Source organism: Oratosquilla oratoria, chromosome 16, assembly GCF_046742065.1.
Source record: "Oratosquilla oratoria isolate Oo_2021 chromosome 16, ASM4674206v1, whole genome shotgun sequence".
NCBI classification, from domain to species: domain Eukaryota; kingdom Metazoa; phylum Arthropoda; class Malacostraca; order Stomatopoda; family Squillidae; genus Oratosquilla; species Oratosquilla oratoria.
In genome coordinates, this window is record NC_134792.1 from 38,789,791 (window position 1) to 38,805,388 (window position 15,598).

At 43.9% G+C, this 15,598-nt stretch overlaps 1 protein-coding gene across 1 annotated transcript; it reads right to left on the minus strand.

The window, feature by feature from the left end:
• Nucleotides 1–973: 973 nt before the first annotated feature.
• On the minus strand, nt 974–2,345 carry LOC143033659 (uncharacterized). The gene is made up of 3 exons (XM_076199150.1): nt 1,924–2,345; nt 1,266–1,727; nt 974–1,151 (listed from the first exon to the last, which is right to left on the minus strand). The coding sequence occupies exons 1-3, from the start codon at nt 2,343–2,345 to the stop codon at nt 974–976; spliced, it is 1,062 nt and encodes a 353-aa protein (XP_076055265.1).
• Between the last annotated feature and the right edge of the window lie 13,253 nt (nt 2,346–15,598).

Sequence of the window (15,598 nt, forward strand, 5' to 3'; positions counted from 1 at the left end):
AGCGTCGATAATTACATTAATCCACACGCTATCTCTCACCTGGGTAGAAGTGTCTGGTATGAGACAGAAATTGTTAAGGATCAGTTCTAAAGCATAAAGAGAGCTAGCAGAGGTAGGGTTAACCCTGTCTGTTCGAAAGCCACCTCTCAGCCGAATAAAACCCTCTGTCAGCAACCAGACCAGAAACTTTAAAGAATGGGACAAAATTAAATCGATTAGAAATAAAAAAAAAGATAAACACCTAGTTTATAGTTTTCTTATACGGTATATTATAGCATCACTCGGTCGAAGCCAAGTGGTTCGCTGATACAATGGCAACAATAATACAGTGTACAAGTATTTCAGGATTACCATAGTTGCTTCAAGTATACAATGAACTTCTTGGTCATGTAAATTTGACCACAATGATGTTTGTAGTAGACATGAGAATGTATAAGAGTGAGTCTGCCGTGCTCTAGTTGACAAGGAAAAAAGTATACTATATAAATATATGTGAGTGTGTGTGTGTGTGTGTGTGTGTGTGTGTGTGTGTGTGTGTGTGTGTGTGTGTGTGTGTGTGTGTGTGTGTGTGTGTGTGTGTGTGTGTGTGTGTGTGTGTGTGTGTGTGTGTGTGTGTGTGTGTGTGTGTGTGTGTGTGTGTGTGTACATATATGATTGCTTGCTTGTGGTAGTCCATCGTTGCCGATGACGTCGCTGCTCTGCGTGCGATGATAGATGAAAGTTCAATGGTTATGCTGTAGATGCCATCGTATGTGGCTATTGAGTCCTATTCGGGAGCTGCATATTTTGCCACACATTTGACATGGATCTTGTTCCCTGGGAGACCGGTGGTCTCCCTCCGCTCGTTAGTGCCGTCTTGTGCGGTTTTCTGCTCTCCTCAGGGACTAGACATCGTTCAATTGCTCGACTGTTCTGGCACATACAGTTCTCCAGGTCGATCTGTCAGCAGCCAGAGCCTCCAGCTCTTGGGGTTCTATGTCACTTTTCTTGAGTAGTTCTTTGATATAGTCTTTGACCTCGTCTTTGGGCCACCCACATTTCTATTACCTTCAGCGAGCTGCCTTACAGGATTCGCAGTGAGAGCCGGTGTTCTAGCATCCTTATGATGTGGCCAACCAGCACAGGTGTCGTTGTGCCTTGTAGTTTCAATACTGGTGGTTTGAGTGCGATGGTATAGTTTATCATGGGTGATCTTATCCTTCCACAATATCCTGCCACAGATTGCTCGATCCTTTAATTTTTTTGGTACTTCACTTGTTGCTCACACTTCTTGGAGCAGTTCAGTCAGGTGTAGCCTCAGGGCGTATCCTCCCTCCATGAAAACCTCGACAGGGATGCCATCTGGCTCTGGGCTCTTGTTGTTCTTTAGTTTCCTGACAGCTTTTATAAGTTCAGCCAGCTGGGGGTCTCTATCCATTTCCTGTAATATAGGGAGATTGGGCAGCTGATCCAGTATGTTTGGTGTGGCAGAGTTGGATTGGTTGAGTAAGTTGTTGAAGTGATCTCCCCATCTGGAGATTATCTCTTCATTGTTCTTGTACAATATATTGCCATCTGAGGATCTGATGGGTTGTTTCCCGCGTCTCACTGGTCCGTATATTGTTTTAACTGCATCGTAGAAGTCATGTATATCATTGCTGTCAGCATACTGTTGTATTTGCAGAGTTCTTTCTTTCCACCAATCGTTTTCAGTGCACCTTAGGTGTCTTTGTACATCAGCCCTGATGCTGGACAAACGAGATTTGAGTGCTTTGGACTGGGGATTACTTAGGAGGGCATTGTTGTTGTTGTTGTTGTTGTTGTTGTTGTTGTTGTTGTTGTTGTTGTTGTTGTTGTTTTACCTCCCAGCAGTTGTTGTATACCGGGAGCATTCTGATCGAACCAATACTGACTGATACGCTTGGATTACCCGATGATCAATACTGCGGCTTCGTGCAGGGCACTATGTAGGTTGTTTCACTGGGATGAGGTGTAAGCCCGTGTGGTATACTGGAGAGAGCCTCTGCAATTTTGCATCTGAGGGAGGCACGTAATATTGGGTCTTTGAGAGCTGAGATGTTGAGTTTCCTTGGAGGGAGCTGTCGCCGCTGTTGAGGTCTTACTTCCAAACGAATTTTGCTGTGTATTAGACGATGGTCTGTCCAACACTCAGCACTCCTCATGACTCTTGTGATCAGCACCTCCTTTCTGTCTGCTTGATGTACTATGATATGGTCGAGTTGGTGCGAGTGACCAGAGAGGGGATGTTGCCACATGGTCTTGTACTTGTTCTTGAGTTGGAAGAGTGTATTGGTCACAGTTAGGTGATGTTCAGAGCATATATAGGGCAATGAGTCTAAGGCCATGTTCATTAACTTTTCCATGCTTGCCAAGAATATCGGACCATATTTCGTGAGCACACCCAACCCTGGCATTGAAATCGCCCAGAAGGAGTACTTTGTCAGTGCGTGGAACCTCCAACAGACAGGTGTCGAGAGTGCCGCATAACTGCTCTTTCATGGCTTCTTCTGCAGTGAGCGTTGGGGCATAGGCACTGATGATGGTAACGTATTGGCCCTTTATTAAAGGTATTCTCCATGTCATTAACATCTCACTAATTCCAGATGGCACCTCCGGAACTTGGCACAGGAGGGAAGTCTTCACGGCAAAGCCGACCCCGTGAAGCCTCCTTTCACCCTCTGGGAGGCCCTTCCAAAAGAAGGTGCATCCTTCTCCTGTCTCGATTAAAGAGTCTTCTCCGCTAAACCGTGTTTCACTGAGAGCTGCGATGTCAATATTATAAGGGCTTAGTTCGTTTGTCACGAGTGCAGTTCTCCTTTTTGGTCTATTTTCGTCACGATCAAGAAGTGTTCTGACTTCCCAGGTTGCTACAAATAATGTTTTTGTATTAAAGTTGTGGTTGCATGGAAGAGTTGTCTTGATGGCCTGCAGCTGACTACCCGGAGTTTGATAAACGGGTAATGTTTAGACTGCCTTTTCTTGGTCCCTACTCATGTAAGGTGAGCAATGCGGGAGTTGCTTATTCATGCAGGGAGCTGCCGAAGCGAACTGCCGCTTAACCCCAACTCCCAGCGACTAGACACCCCCAACTGCACCTTTAGCCTGTGCCTACCGCTCTGTCCCCGTCGCCGCAGGGCTTTGAAAGTATAGTGATGATGATGATGAGTGAACATTGCAGAGCAGAAGCCTGAGCCATGAAAGTATTTAAGGTGGGAAGATGTTTGCGGAGAACCAGTTCCCACTCGCTTGGCCCTCTTCAGCATTCAACGGTGGCAAGAGACACTCCAGACGACCGTCCACGGAGTAGGGCTGCAGGAGTCTGCCAGGTACTCAATCTATCGAGTCCTACCTATTGCTGGACGCCACAACAGATTTTTTTTTTTTTTTTTTTTTTGGGGGGGGGGGGGTTATACCCGTTGCCTTTACCCATCCAAGGGCAGCCTACAAGGTAATGGGTCAGTGGTTGGTAGACGCCAGGATGTGCCCATATATCAATAGGTCTGCAGGCCGGACCTCTGGTGCACCCTGGAGCTCCAAGATCCCCTGGTGTTTAGCCTGAGGCCGCAAGGCACCCAGTTACCGCGTGTAGCCGCGGGGAGGCACACCAAGAGTCTTGACAATGGAGAGGCTGTGTACTGGCAGGGGAGACTTACGCACTCGGCTCCTTTTTCGTATTAGGCAGCGAGAAGGGAATGCAAATAGACACCTTATCACTGACTTATTGCTAACGCAATAGGCGCATCACATGGCCCTGCATAGACACAAACACACATACACACACACACACACACACACACACACACACACACACACACACACACACACACGCACACACACACACACACACACACACACACACACACACACACACACACACACACACACACACACATGTATATATACATAATTATATATATATGTATATATATATATGTATGTATGTATATCGTGTACTTTCATATCTCTTCAAAAAAATTACACAGGATCCTATTCTGAAATTTCCTGGAAGTCACGTGGAAATATTGCAGTGTCGGTGGAAGTGTGATTTAATGATTCTATTTCTACATTCGACTGGGGTTGACACGTCGTGTTGTTTGTGAAGTTATAGTCATAATATTATGATAGAGGTTGATCAGTTTGTCATTCTACGTGATTCCCATGATCACCGACGCGAGGACAGTCAAGATTTTCATACGAAGATCATGGTTGTGCGTGAGGAAATCACCAGCATCATCTATGACTGTATTACTTCAAATGTTGTAAAACTAGCTCTTCCCTAACCACTTAAACCTAGTAAGTAGCACTTATCTTTTTCCTGACTGTCTAGAGCTGTTTCCTTCATCACTGTAGCACCTATTCGGTAAAGATAAGGATACTGGTGCATCCTTTATCTTTTTCAGAAGACAGACACAAGGTCACATGGAAACATAAGAGGCTCCATAAGTTCGCTGTTACTCTTTCAGGTGAACCCCCCCCCTCCCTCAGAGTGACTGGTCAAGAACACTGAGAGAATGGGCGGGTCACACGACATGTCATGTCCCCAGAACAGAGCCTCGGGGGACATCACCCTCGCCACCACGTGGGTTCAGCAGCCGCAAGTGTCCATTGGGAAGACAACTCAAGGCCGCCTGTTATCTGCAAGGCATCTCGGTCAAGATCTAGTCGCAAGCATTCTCCTGTGTCTCAAAGGAGTCTAGTGGACTTGGGAGTGATGATAGTAAAGATGGCATGGTCACAGAAGTCAAACGGCAAAGTGGAAATTGATTTTTAGTAAGAGTAAGGTTGGAAGCATTTGGATAAGAATTAGTACTTCATGACCCAAACCGTTTTTTCGTGACTGTGTCAGCCTAATAGTAGTATTAGTTGCTGTTGCAGTTGTTGTTGTAGTTGTAGTTGTGGTTGTGGTTTTGGTCGTGGTTGTGGTTGTAGTTGTGGTTGTGGTTGTGGTTGTGGTTGTGGTTGTGGTTGTGGTTGTGGTTGTGGTTGTGGTTGTGGTTGTGGTTGTGGTTGTGGTTGTGGTTGTGGTTGTGGTTGTGGTTGTGGTTGTGGTTGTGGTTGTGGTTGTCGCTGTTGTTGTTGTTGTTGCTATTGTTGTTGCTGTTGCTATTGTTGTTGTTGTTGTTGTTGTTGTCATCGTCGTCGTCGTCGTCGTTGTTGTTGTTGTTGTTGTTGTTGTTGTTGTTGTTGTTGTTGTTGTTGTTGTGGTGGTGGTGGTGGTGGTGGTGGTGGTTGTGGTTGTTGTTGTTGTTGTTGTGGTTGTTGTTCTTGTGGTTGTTGTTGTTCTTGTGGTTGTTGTTGTTGTTGCTGCTGTTGTTGCTGGTCGGCCCAGGTGCTACTGAGTAGTAACACCGGAGTCAAATGTGAATATACTATGTTAATTCTTTAACGAAGGGGGGCAGTGGATCCTTCCTCAGCTCAACCAAATTAATAACAACCAAAATTATACAAGCCCGGTCACCGTTTTTTTTTTTTCTTTCTTTCTTTTTTACTGATACACCACACCAATGGTAGAAACAAAAGGCTTTGTCGTAGCAGAGGTGATTTGATTCATTGCAACTGACTATAACCCTCTCACTACTGAAGGGTTGTCACGAAGATAAGTATAATACCCAGTACTACTGGCAGATATTACTATGCACTCCATATAGTTGCCATTGTAATCAGACCGATATTCTTGCAAATTAAGCCTGTAGTAGACCCAGAATAGATAACACATACAGAACGGTTTTCAAAAGATGTATTTGATAATATTTCATTTGGCTAAAAATTTCATATATGTTTTAAGAGTGCGGCAAACAACATATCAACTGATATTGTAACAAGGTCTACATATGGTTTTCGAAAGATATGAACGAGACAGTCTAACTAAAACAAGTCTTGGATGTAGCCACGTCCTGCAACCTCAGAAATTAGCGTGGACAACTCTAAGTCCAATTTAGCTTCATACTTTGTAAACGCTCCCTTGAGCAATGCATTTTAAGGTGTAAAATTGTAAAGGACTTCAGCGTTCGTGGCCTCCAGTCTTTTAAACCACGTGAATATTCTGTCCTCACAAATGTTCTTCGAACGATTTTGTCTTTGTACACAACATTTACAATGTCTTGTCGATGAGTTCTTCGACCAGGTCTAAGATGGCCGAAAGGCCATAAAAGGGACACTGCCGTGGGACAGTAAACCTTGCAACTGTACTTAAGGAACATCCTGTAATTAGGAGTTGTCTTCATTATGCAAAAGTTGACATACCATGTAATTAAATAAGTTTACTAAAAAAACGTTCTTTGTAAACCTGAGGCTTCCTTTCGTAATGTTCAACGCTACAAACAAGCCATAAAAAGGAAGAATCCCATCGACAGGTAACAGAGTTTATAAATGCACCTCAGGTGCATCATGTTACTGAAAATGACAAAAGCTCACGCCAGGAGACCTTTGGTTGTGACTGAGGTTGTCAACCTGTGATCGGTGTGCCAGGTCATATAGTAGTTAACTGTATCTAATAGATTCGAACTCAGGTCCACATTATGCGACGTACGATCGATATTAAAAAGCCACACGGCACATTTATTGAGAATAGTAGAACATTGAGAGTATTAAGATTATTGAGAATACCAAGAGGAATAAAGTATTAATTTGTTAATCTTAAAAAATAATCAAGACATTCATCAAAGTTCTACATAACAATTCATGTACTATACGTATACATGTACATATACGTATGCATATACATATACATATATATACATACATATATACATTTACATAACACATATATACATATACATATGCATATACATATACATATACATATACACATACACATACACATACACATATACATATACATATACATATACATATACATATACATATACATGTACATATGCATATACATATATATGCATATATATATATACATATATATATATATATATATATACATACATACATACATATTGCTAGGAGTAGTCATCACGACCGGTCCTCGCCTTCTCACTCACTGATTCTCACTCCTTCGCCTCACCTCTTCTCGGCGTCTCACGACCTTACTGAGTCCCAAGTGGCCCCATGGGACACGCTCGCATCTGCCCAGCTGCGACGCGACCCGGAGCTTCCTTGAAGCCCAAGGGTGGGACAAAGCCTCCTTGAGGGAGTCACTCGTACGGCCCCAGAATGACTAACCAGCACTAGGGATCTGCCGCATGACTATCACACAAAGCCTCCTTCAGGAACACACGTGCAGGTCATCAGACTCAGCGATGACTACCTCGGCCAACCCGTGACATACACTGGATTCATTCAGGAACGCCTACCCTCTGTCTTCGTGAATCACCAGAGTCAGAACGCTTTGCCTCCGACTTTCCCACGCAGCACACGTGACCTCACGGTAATCAGTAGCACGGGTCATCATCTGCCCGTGTATATAAAGGATGGACCAACGCCCGAAGATGCAGATAGCATCGGAGCAGCATACGTGAGCCTAGCTCACTTCTTCTTGCTTTCCTGCCTCCCCCCAACTTTTGCTCCTTCGCAAGCAGATTGCCCCGGAGCAGCATACGTGAGCCTGACTTGCTGTTTCTTCCTTTCTCACCGCCTTCCCCCCCACTCTTTGCTCCCTCACAAGCAGATCGCGGGAGACATGACTTGAAATACAGTCGTCACATCTCTCGCTGTCTCGTTCCTCCTCGCCACTGGCGCCCAACTTTTCATTGTTAAATAAACCAACTCTATCTCTACCAAAGTTTGCCTTCAACCAACCTAACTGACCAACGTGGGCTAATATCAGCCTAACATTTGACGGCCCAACGTGGGGCAGACCACCAGCCTAACACACATACATATACATATGCATATATATATACATATACATATACATATACATATACATATACATATACATATATATATATATATATATATATATATATATATACATCTATCCATCCTCCCAAACCCCTACGTTGACCTCAATCAGAAGATCCGACCAACATTGCGCTGAAAAAAAAAAAAAGTCCTTCCCCCACCCACCTAATGGCTTCCACTGCCCTTAAGCGGACCCTCTCCCACCCCTTCCCAACCCTCCTGGTGGCAGCAAACGCACATATAAATAGCCATGATACATTTTAGTTGTCTTTGTTCATTTAAGATGTATCATCATATGCATCACTATCTAATTCCTATGAAATGTTTTCATAATACCAACTTGTCATTTCTTTTGTCTTATTTCATTACAGACAATCCTGAAGATGTCTTATTAAAGACGAAATGTTGAATAAATAGGAGTTTATGCAAATTTAGATTATGCACACTTAATTGAAGGAAAGAATGCAATCAGAGATATTGAGAACACAAGGGAAAAATCAAATAACAGCAAAAAAGGCTGTCACTTTGAACGTGCGTGAGTGCGTGCGCGCGTGCGTGTATGCGTGCGTGCGTGCGTGTGTGCGTGTGTGTGTGTGTGTGTGTGTGTGTGTGTGTGTGTGTGTGTGTGTGTGTGTGTGTGTGTGTGTGTGTGTGTGTGTGTGTGTGTGTGTGTGTGTGTGTGTGTGTGTGTGTGTGTGTGTGTGTGTTTTGGATTATTTGGATGATAGAGAACATAAACACAGGGGAAAGCGCGGAGCCCTAAACACTCTTACGTTTCGTTCGCGTAGAACTTCTTCAGAGAGTGTACGGAAAACTGTGATTGAAGCTTATGTACTAAACTTAGTTATCTTGTCGGATACTTGGGATAGGTCGTTTTTCTGGCTTGTTCTAGAATTAAAATACTGGTTTGTTTTTCTAAATTGATAAATCCACCTCAATGGTTCGATGAATTCATTGTTGAAATATATGCTGATTCTACAATTCTTCTAGTGAATTTATCAAAACCTTTATGCAGTACTTCAGCTCCTCTCCAGTTTGGTAAATAATCGAATTTTTCCCCAAGAACTACTAAAGAATTAGATGTTCTATGTGCTTTTATGTTGTTTTTATGTTCATTAATTCTCTTATCTAATCCCCTTGATGACTCGCCATAATATGCCATTGTGCAACGGGATTTTGTACACGACACTGTTTTTGGAATTGGTTCTCTTTTCGGAAGTCTTTACCAAATCACCTATCCTCTTATTAGTTATTTTAGCAGTGTTTGTACCCGGTTTTTTTTTTTTTTTAATATTTGTCTATTATTGGTGAAGTTTCTGAGTCAAGTACTGATATAAAATTGGTAATAGTTTTATCATTTCTCTCTTTCTTTCTACGATTATAAATAGTTATTGCTTTTCTTTTTATTCTCCACAACACTTCCGCTGGGTATCCAAGTTTGTCAAAGGTTTTCATAATATAATCAAATTCTTCTTCTAGGAATTCTTTGCTACAGATTCGTAGTGCCCTGAGAAAAAAGTCTATCACTGTACCACTCTGTCCTATAAGAACATAAGAATAAAGGAGACTGCAAGAGACCATAAGGCCTACATTAGGCAGCTCCGTATCCATCACCACCTATCATCCCCTTCCATAAAGTTGTCTAATCGTTTTTTTTTTAAACAACTGATGGTTTCAGCGCTTACTACATGGTTACTAAGTTTATTCCATTCATCGACCACCCTATTAGTAAACCAATTCTTGCCTATTTCCTTCTTAAATCTAAATATGTCCAGTTTATACCCATTACTGCGAGTCCTGCCCTGTTGTTTTATTATGATGACCTTGTTAGCATTACCCTTGTTATAACCTTTGATCCACTTGAACATTTCTATTAGATCACCCCGCACTCTGCGTCTTTCAAGAGAGTGTAAGCTAAGGTGCCTAAGCCTCTCTTCGTAAGGCAAATTTATGAGTCCATGTATCATCATGTGCGAAGAAGTGATGTACCAAACCCTCTTTGTTTTCTTTCTGTATACTGAGAATGTCACAGTTTTTTCTTATCGTTGTATCAATGTATCGAGGTAGAGTAATTGTCCATTTTGTTCCTCCTCTACGGTGAACTGAATATCGCTGTTGACCGCGTTAAGCATTCTCACTTTATTATTTACATTAGTGTTTTCGGGGATGATAGCGAGAACGTCATCTACATATCTAAATCAGTGTGATCCTCTACCGTTAATTCTGATTAAGTTTTCTTTTTCTAGTAACTCCATGTATAGAGAAGCCATCACTGCACTTAAAGGACTACCCATAGCAAGACCTCTGTGTTGCTCATACTCGTCACCATTAAAAGTAAACGCACCAAAATTTACGCATAAATCTATCAATTCTATATAATCTTGTTTTCTTACGGGTAGGTCAGCATCATTCATATCTTTTATTACTCTTTTTACTGCCTCTAACGGACCGTCAGTGAAAACAATTGTAAATAAAGCCTTAACATCATAGCTTACTAACATTTTTCCCCGTGAAATCTAAATCCTTTAATATTGTCAGAAGATCGTTGGATTTTTTCAAATGTGTGTGTGTGTGTGTGTGTGTGTGTGTGTGTGTGTGTGTGTGTGTGTGTGTGTGTGTGTGTGTGTGTGTGCGTGTGTGTGTGTGTGTGTGTGTGTTTGTGTGTGTGTGTGTTTGTGTGTGTGTGTGTGTGTGTGTGTGTGTGTGTGTGTGTGTGTGTGTGTGTGTGTGTGTGTGTGTGTGTGTGTGTGTGTGTGTGTGTGTGTGTGTGCGTGTGTGTGTGTATGTGCGCGCATGTGCTTCGACGCGGTACCGTACGATTATTTTCATTTTATTCCTCACTCACCCCTTTAGTAGAGAAGGAATTATGGAGGGGGAAACGAAAGATAACGTAAAATGAAGTGTTGTGAGTTGGCGCCTAGCTGTACTTTCTCTGTTTCCTTTGTGTACACCAAGCGTCCCTCTGCTTTCCCACGTGTACACCACACAGGCTTTGCCCCTCAGTTTCCCCGCGATTGGCATCTTGCCCGCCAAGCAGCCAAGCGTGCCCAAGCCAGGTTGGCTCCGCCCCCACGCTACGCAGGCTGGGTCACGTGGCTCCTGCTCTGGGAGATGATTGGCTGGGCGCCCAAGCAGTTCGGGTGGCCTAGCTAGCAGAGGGTCGGTTGGGCTGGAGGTGCCACTCAGATAGGCGATGACACTTGGAGGGACAAGTGCACCAAGAGTGCAGCGCGTCCTTGTCCACGAGTAAAATGTTCCGTTTTTCCCATTATTATAGATAGCCATTAGCTCCACCACAACCATTTATTGCAAATAAAGGAAACAGAGAGCCCCTGTGTTTATATTTAGAATCACCCTCGGTACCACTTTACTATAGTGGCGTACCCGTTTATAATTCAGTGCACATATTTACAAGAAACAAATCACACTGTTAGGACTACTCAATGAATGCAAAAGGAGCAAAAATTTGGAAACAATATGTTAAACAAAGGAAAAAATATATCTCAGGAGACTGGCCACCAGAGTCATCAGTCCAAGGCGTTGCAGGCTACAGCGGACATTCCGTTGTTCATTTGTTCACTTCGACGGCGGTAACTCAGCACCCGACGAGTGGGCAGCCAGCACGTTACGATGTTTAAACCTGGCTCAATCTCTTGGAAGAGCTATGGACAATATATGTGTCGTCCAGCAAAAATCTGCTGGCGACGTTTCAATGTCCGCTAGGTTAGCTCGGAGTAAACACCCCAATAATTGAGATAATCTTAAGGCAGCGTTAAAAAATGATTTTACTCACCCGCTTCCACTGATAGTATCAGCAGCCGTTTGGACGCTGCCTAGATGATGGATTCCGATACACTCACTTCGTACGCACTGCGCTTAGCTGACATGGTCGTGTCGTACGCGGTTTACCGGCCCAACATGGAAGAGCATGCCGTTTAAGTTGCAATCAACAAATCAAAGGCAACCATGCCCTAACAATTTGCAAGGGTTCTCACTCGCGGGCAGGAAGCGTCCATCCTCACGGTTCTACATAGACTATGCGCAACAACATAACCTATTCATAAAAACCGAATATTCCGGCAACGGGTACTCGGCCTTGACACTATACCCTACCAAGAGCAACATCTCAGAATCACCCCATACACCACCAGGCCGTCCCATCCCTACGCTCATCAGGCATACAGATTTTTCCTCGCCTCACCATTCGCGAGAGACAGAGACGGTACTTCGAGAGGATGACATATACACTTCTCACAGGCCCGGGGGCCACAGAAACACGTGGAAACGGAACCACGGGCGTGGTATCCAAAACAGGTGGTGTCCCTACTGCACCCATTGTAGGGAACTGGGCCACTCTACCGAGGCATGCTATTCTCGCCCACGTGGTCAGACAAGTACGCCTTGCCATGCCTGCGGTAGCACAGATCATGCGAGAAACGGAGGCCAGTCTAGCTTTTCTAACAGTTCTTGGAACCACTTGGAACGACCACCTCAAGAACCTTGAGGATGTCCTTCGGAGGTTACAGGGGGCGGGCCTGTCTTTGAGGCTGGAGAAGTGTCACTTCTTTCAGAAAGAAATCGCCTACCTAGGGCATGTAATATTCCAGAACGGAATCGAGCCTTGACCAGAGAAGGTACGAGCCATCAAGGGATTTCACGACCTCTAGTAGATATGACTAAGGGTGACTTAGCTAGAAAACACAAGGATCGCGAACTTGGTCCATGGAAATCTGCTCAGGTGCATGTGTTTGGGTCCTTCAAATCTCACTTGTCCACCACAATGGTCCTCCCTTACCCCAATTTTACTAAACCTTTCTTACTCATTACTGATGCCAGTGCTTTGGCAATTAAGGGCGTGCTTCAGCAGGAGGACAACGGAGGTAGGAGACGACCGCTTTCCTATTTCAGTCGCACTCTAAATGAACACGAGAGACGGTATAGTACCGTTGAAAGAGAAGCGTTAGCAGCGGTTTACGGTCTCACCGTAAATCGCCCTCTGATCATGGGATACCCGGTTGGGCTGCTGAGCGATCACAGGCCTTTGGTCTGGCTTTTCACTATTAAGGGCACACACACTCAGATTCTGCAGTGGCAAATGGCGATCACTGGTTTTGATCTCAAAGTCAATTATATCCCAGGCCGATTAAACATTGTTGCTGACATGCTCTCTAGAATACGGGGAGCTGACCACCCTATGGACGCCTTCACAGAGTCGGTCATAACCACAGGTAGCCAGGGAAACTCGAACACAGAGTAGGACCACGTAAAATGGGACCAATTAGCTGTCCGAAAGGAACAGGATGAACATGCTGACTGGGGCCTAATAAAGAATTATTTCAGGGGAGCCACGACAGTAGGGCACAAGGTTACTCGCTTAAGAGTTTTGATTCCTTCCGGACGGACTTTTATACCACTCGCGCACAAATATACACCACTTGGAAGAATTTTGCCTGGTAGTCTCTGAAGTAGCTAAGACAGCTGCATTGCGCATTACCCATTGTCTCCCAATGGTGGGTCATGGAGGAGTCCAAGTCAATCTTAAGCGGCTGCAAAAGTTCGCCTTTTGGCCAAAAATATTGGAGGATGTAAAGGCATTTGTAAACAATTGCAAAATTTATATCACATGCAAGCCCTCATATGATCTCCCAGCACCACTTAGACAGTTTCCTGATGTGACAAGCCCATTCGAGAGAGTGCACTTTGATCTCATAGGACCGTTAACCATCACTTTAGATGGTACGAGGTACATAGTCACAGTGGTCGATGTCCTAACCCGTTTCTTGGTCGCTGTGCCCATAAGTTCCAAAGACGCACAGGTAGTAGCTCGGGCTTTCATCACCCTTGTACAGTCCATACATGGCATCCCTAGACAAGTAATCTTAGACGGAGGATGGGAGTTCATGAACTAAATATTCAAGGCGGTGTTGGAGATGGCAAATAACAAACACCACATTATAACCCCGCATCACCCGTCAAGCAACGGAACAGCTGAAAGGGTGAATGAGGCCATCATTAAAAGCCTACGATCCTTTGTCCAGGACAACCAGACAGGTTGGGATCAAATGCTTCCTCTGGCGGCATTGGCCTACAACTCGGCTTACCACGAAGTCCTGCAAGATTCCCCGTATTCCCTTCTTTTTCACTGGTACTTTCAAACACACCATCATTTTTAGCGACCTGATAACCTATTTGATATTTCTAACTCTACACTCATAATTGTTGTTGATATTCATGACAATATTATGTGCAGAGGACACTCATTATGGGCGTAATCTGCTACTAATTCCCTCACTCCCCTCTGCGCAAATTTTTTTGCTGCTGTTGATTTTTACAGATCAGCTAGGAACAAGCCACCAGCGCGAAGTCCTGTGACAAGCTGAGAGCTAGAGTACCGGCGCAGAGCACCGCGGCAAGTCAAAGGAGTAGAACGTCTTTTTCTAGTTCAACACAATATTGACATATTGAGAGTAACGACAGTAAACCTACTTTTCTTAAATCTACAGAACGGATTTTGTTGAAAGTCTTTTTTTTTCAACTATCATAGTCAGAGATTTTTTTTTTTTTTTTTTTTTTTTTTTTTTTTTTTTTTTTTTTTTTTTTTTTTTTTTTTTTTTTTTTTTTTTTTTTTTTTTTAATTACTGTAGGACCTCCCGGAATAGCACGGAGCAACGGACCGAGGACGTGTAACTGATCCCCCGCATCATTGGCGAGGAAGACGGAGCCGAGCACTAGCTAAGACCAGGACACTAATAATACCTTCGAGAGGGATGAGTGACCGTTGTCGACCACCCCCAACATAAATTGTTCGCATTTGTCTCTGTTCCGGGTGAAGGAAATTTCATCGGTGTGATTGTTGTCTTAAGGGGGCTACTCACTTGAGTTTGTCAGTTTTTGATACTTACGCACCGATTTTTCCTACTCGTTTTTTTTTTTTTTTAGGGGGGGGGGCATTGGTTGTTTGCTGACCGGGGGAGGAGTTATGGTGAGCTGGCGTCTAGCCGGACTTTGTCCCTCTGTTTCCCCACATGTACACCACGCTGGCTGTGTCCCTCAGTATCCCCGCGGTTGGCACCGTACCCGCTAAGCAACCAAGCGTGCCCAAGCCAGGTTGGCTCCGCCTCCACGCTACACAGGCTGTGTCACAGGCTGGAGGTGCCACTCAGGTGATGACACCTGGAGGGACAAGTCGCACACCACGAGAGCAGCGCGTTCTTGCCCACAAGTAAGCTTTTCCGTTTTTCCCCTCAGTTACAAATAGGTATTAGCTCCATCACAACTATTAGTTACAAATAAAAGAGACAGAAAGCCCCTGTGTTTGTATTTAGCCTCACCTCGTTACCACTTTTCTATAAGAGTAATATTCAATGAAGGGATTTATGGCAAAGGATATAGGTTAAAGTTTTCCGTGTAATGAAGGGGTGGAAAGTAAGAATGGCCTCCAAGACACTTTAAGAACTTAGAAGCCTCTCATTTATCATAATTGCCGGCTATTAATTACCTTCAAGGACATGTAGGTAGGCTGGTCTCAGTGTCAATGTGCCGACAAACTACGTTTTAACGCTTTATAGAATGTCAATTCCTGGCATTGTGAAATGTCGGTTTCTGGGGTGTTTTTTCGTGGTTGCGCTTCTGTTTTTTATTTCCATGATACACTTGCACGCTTAGAAGGAACACCTAATTCTATTTTCCTCTGAACACATTCATATTTCGCCTTTCTATCCTGAATTCTTATGCAGTATTT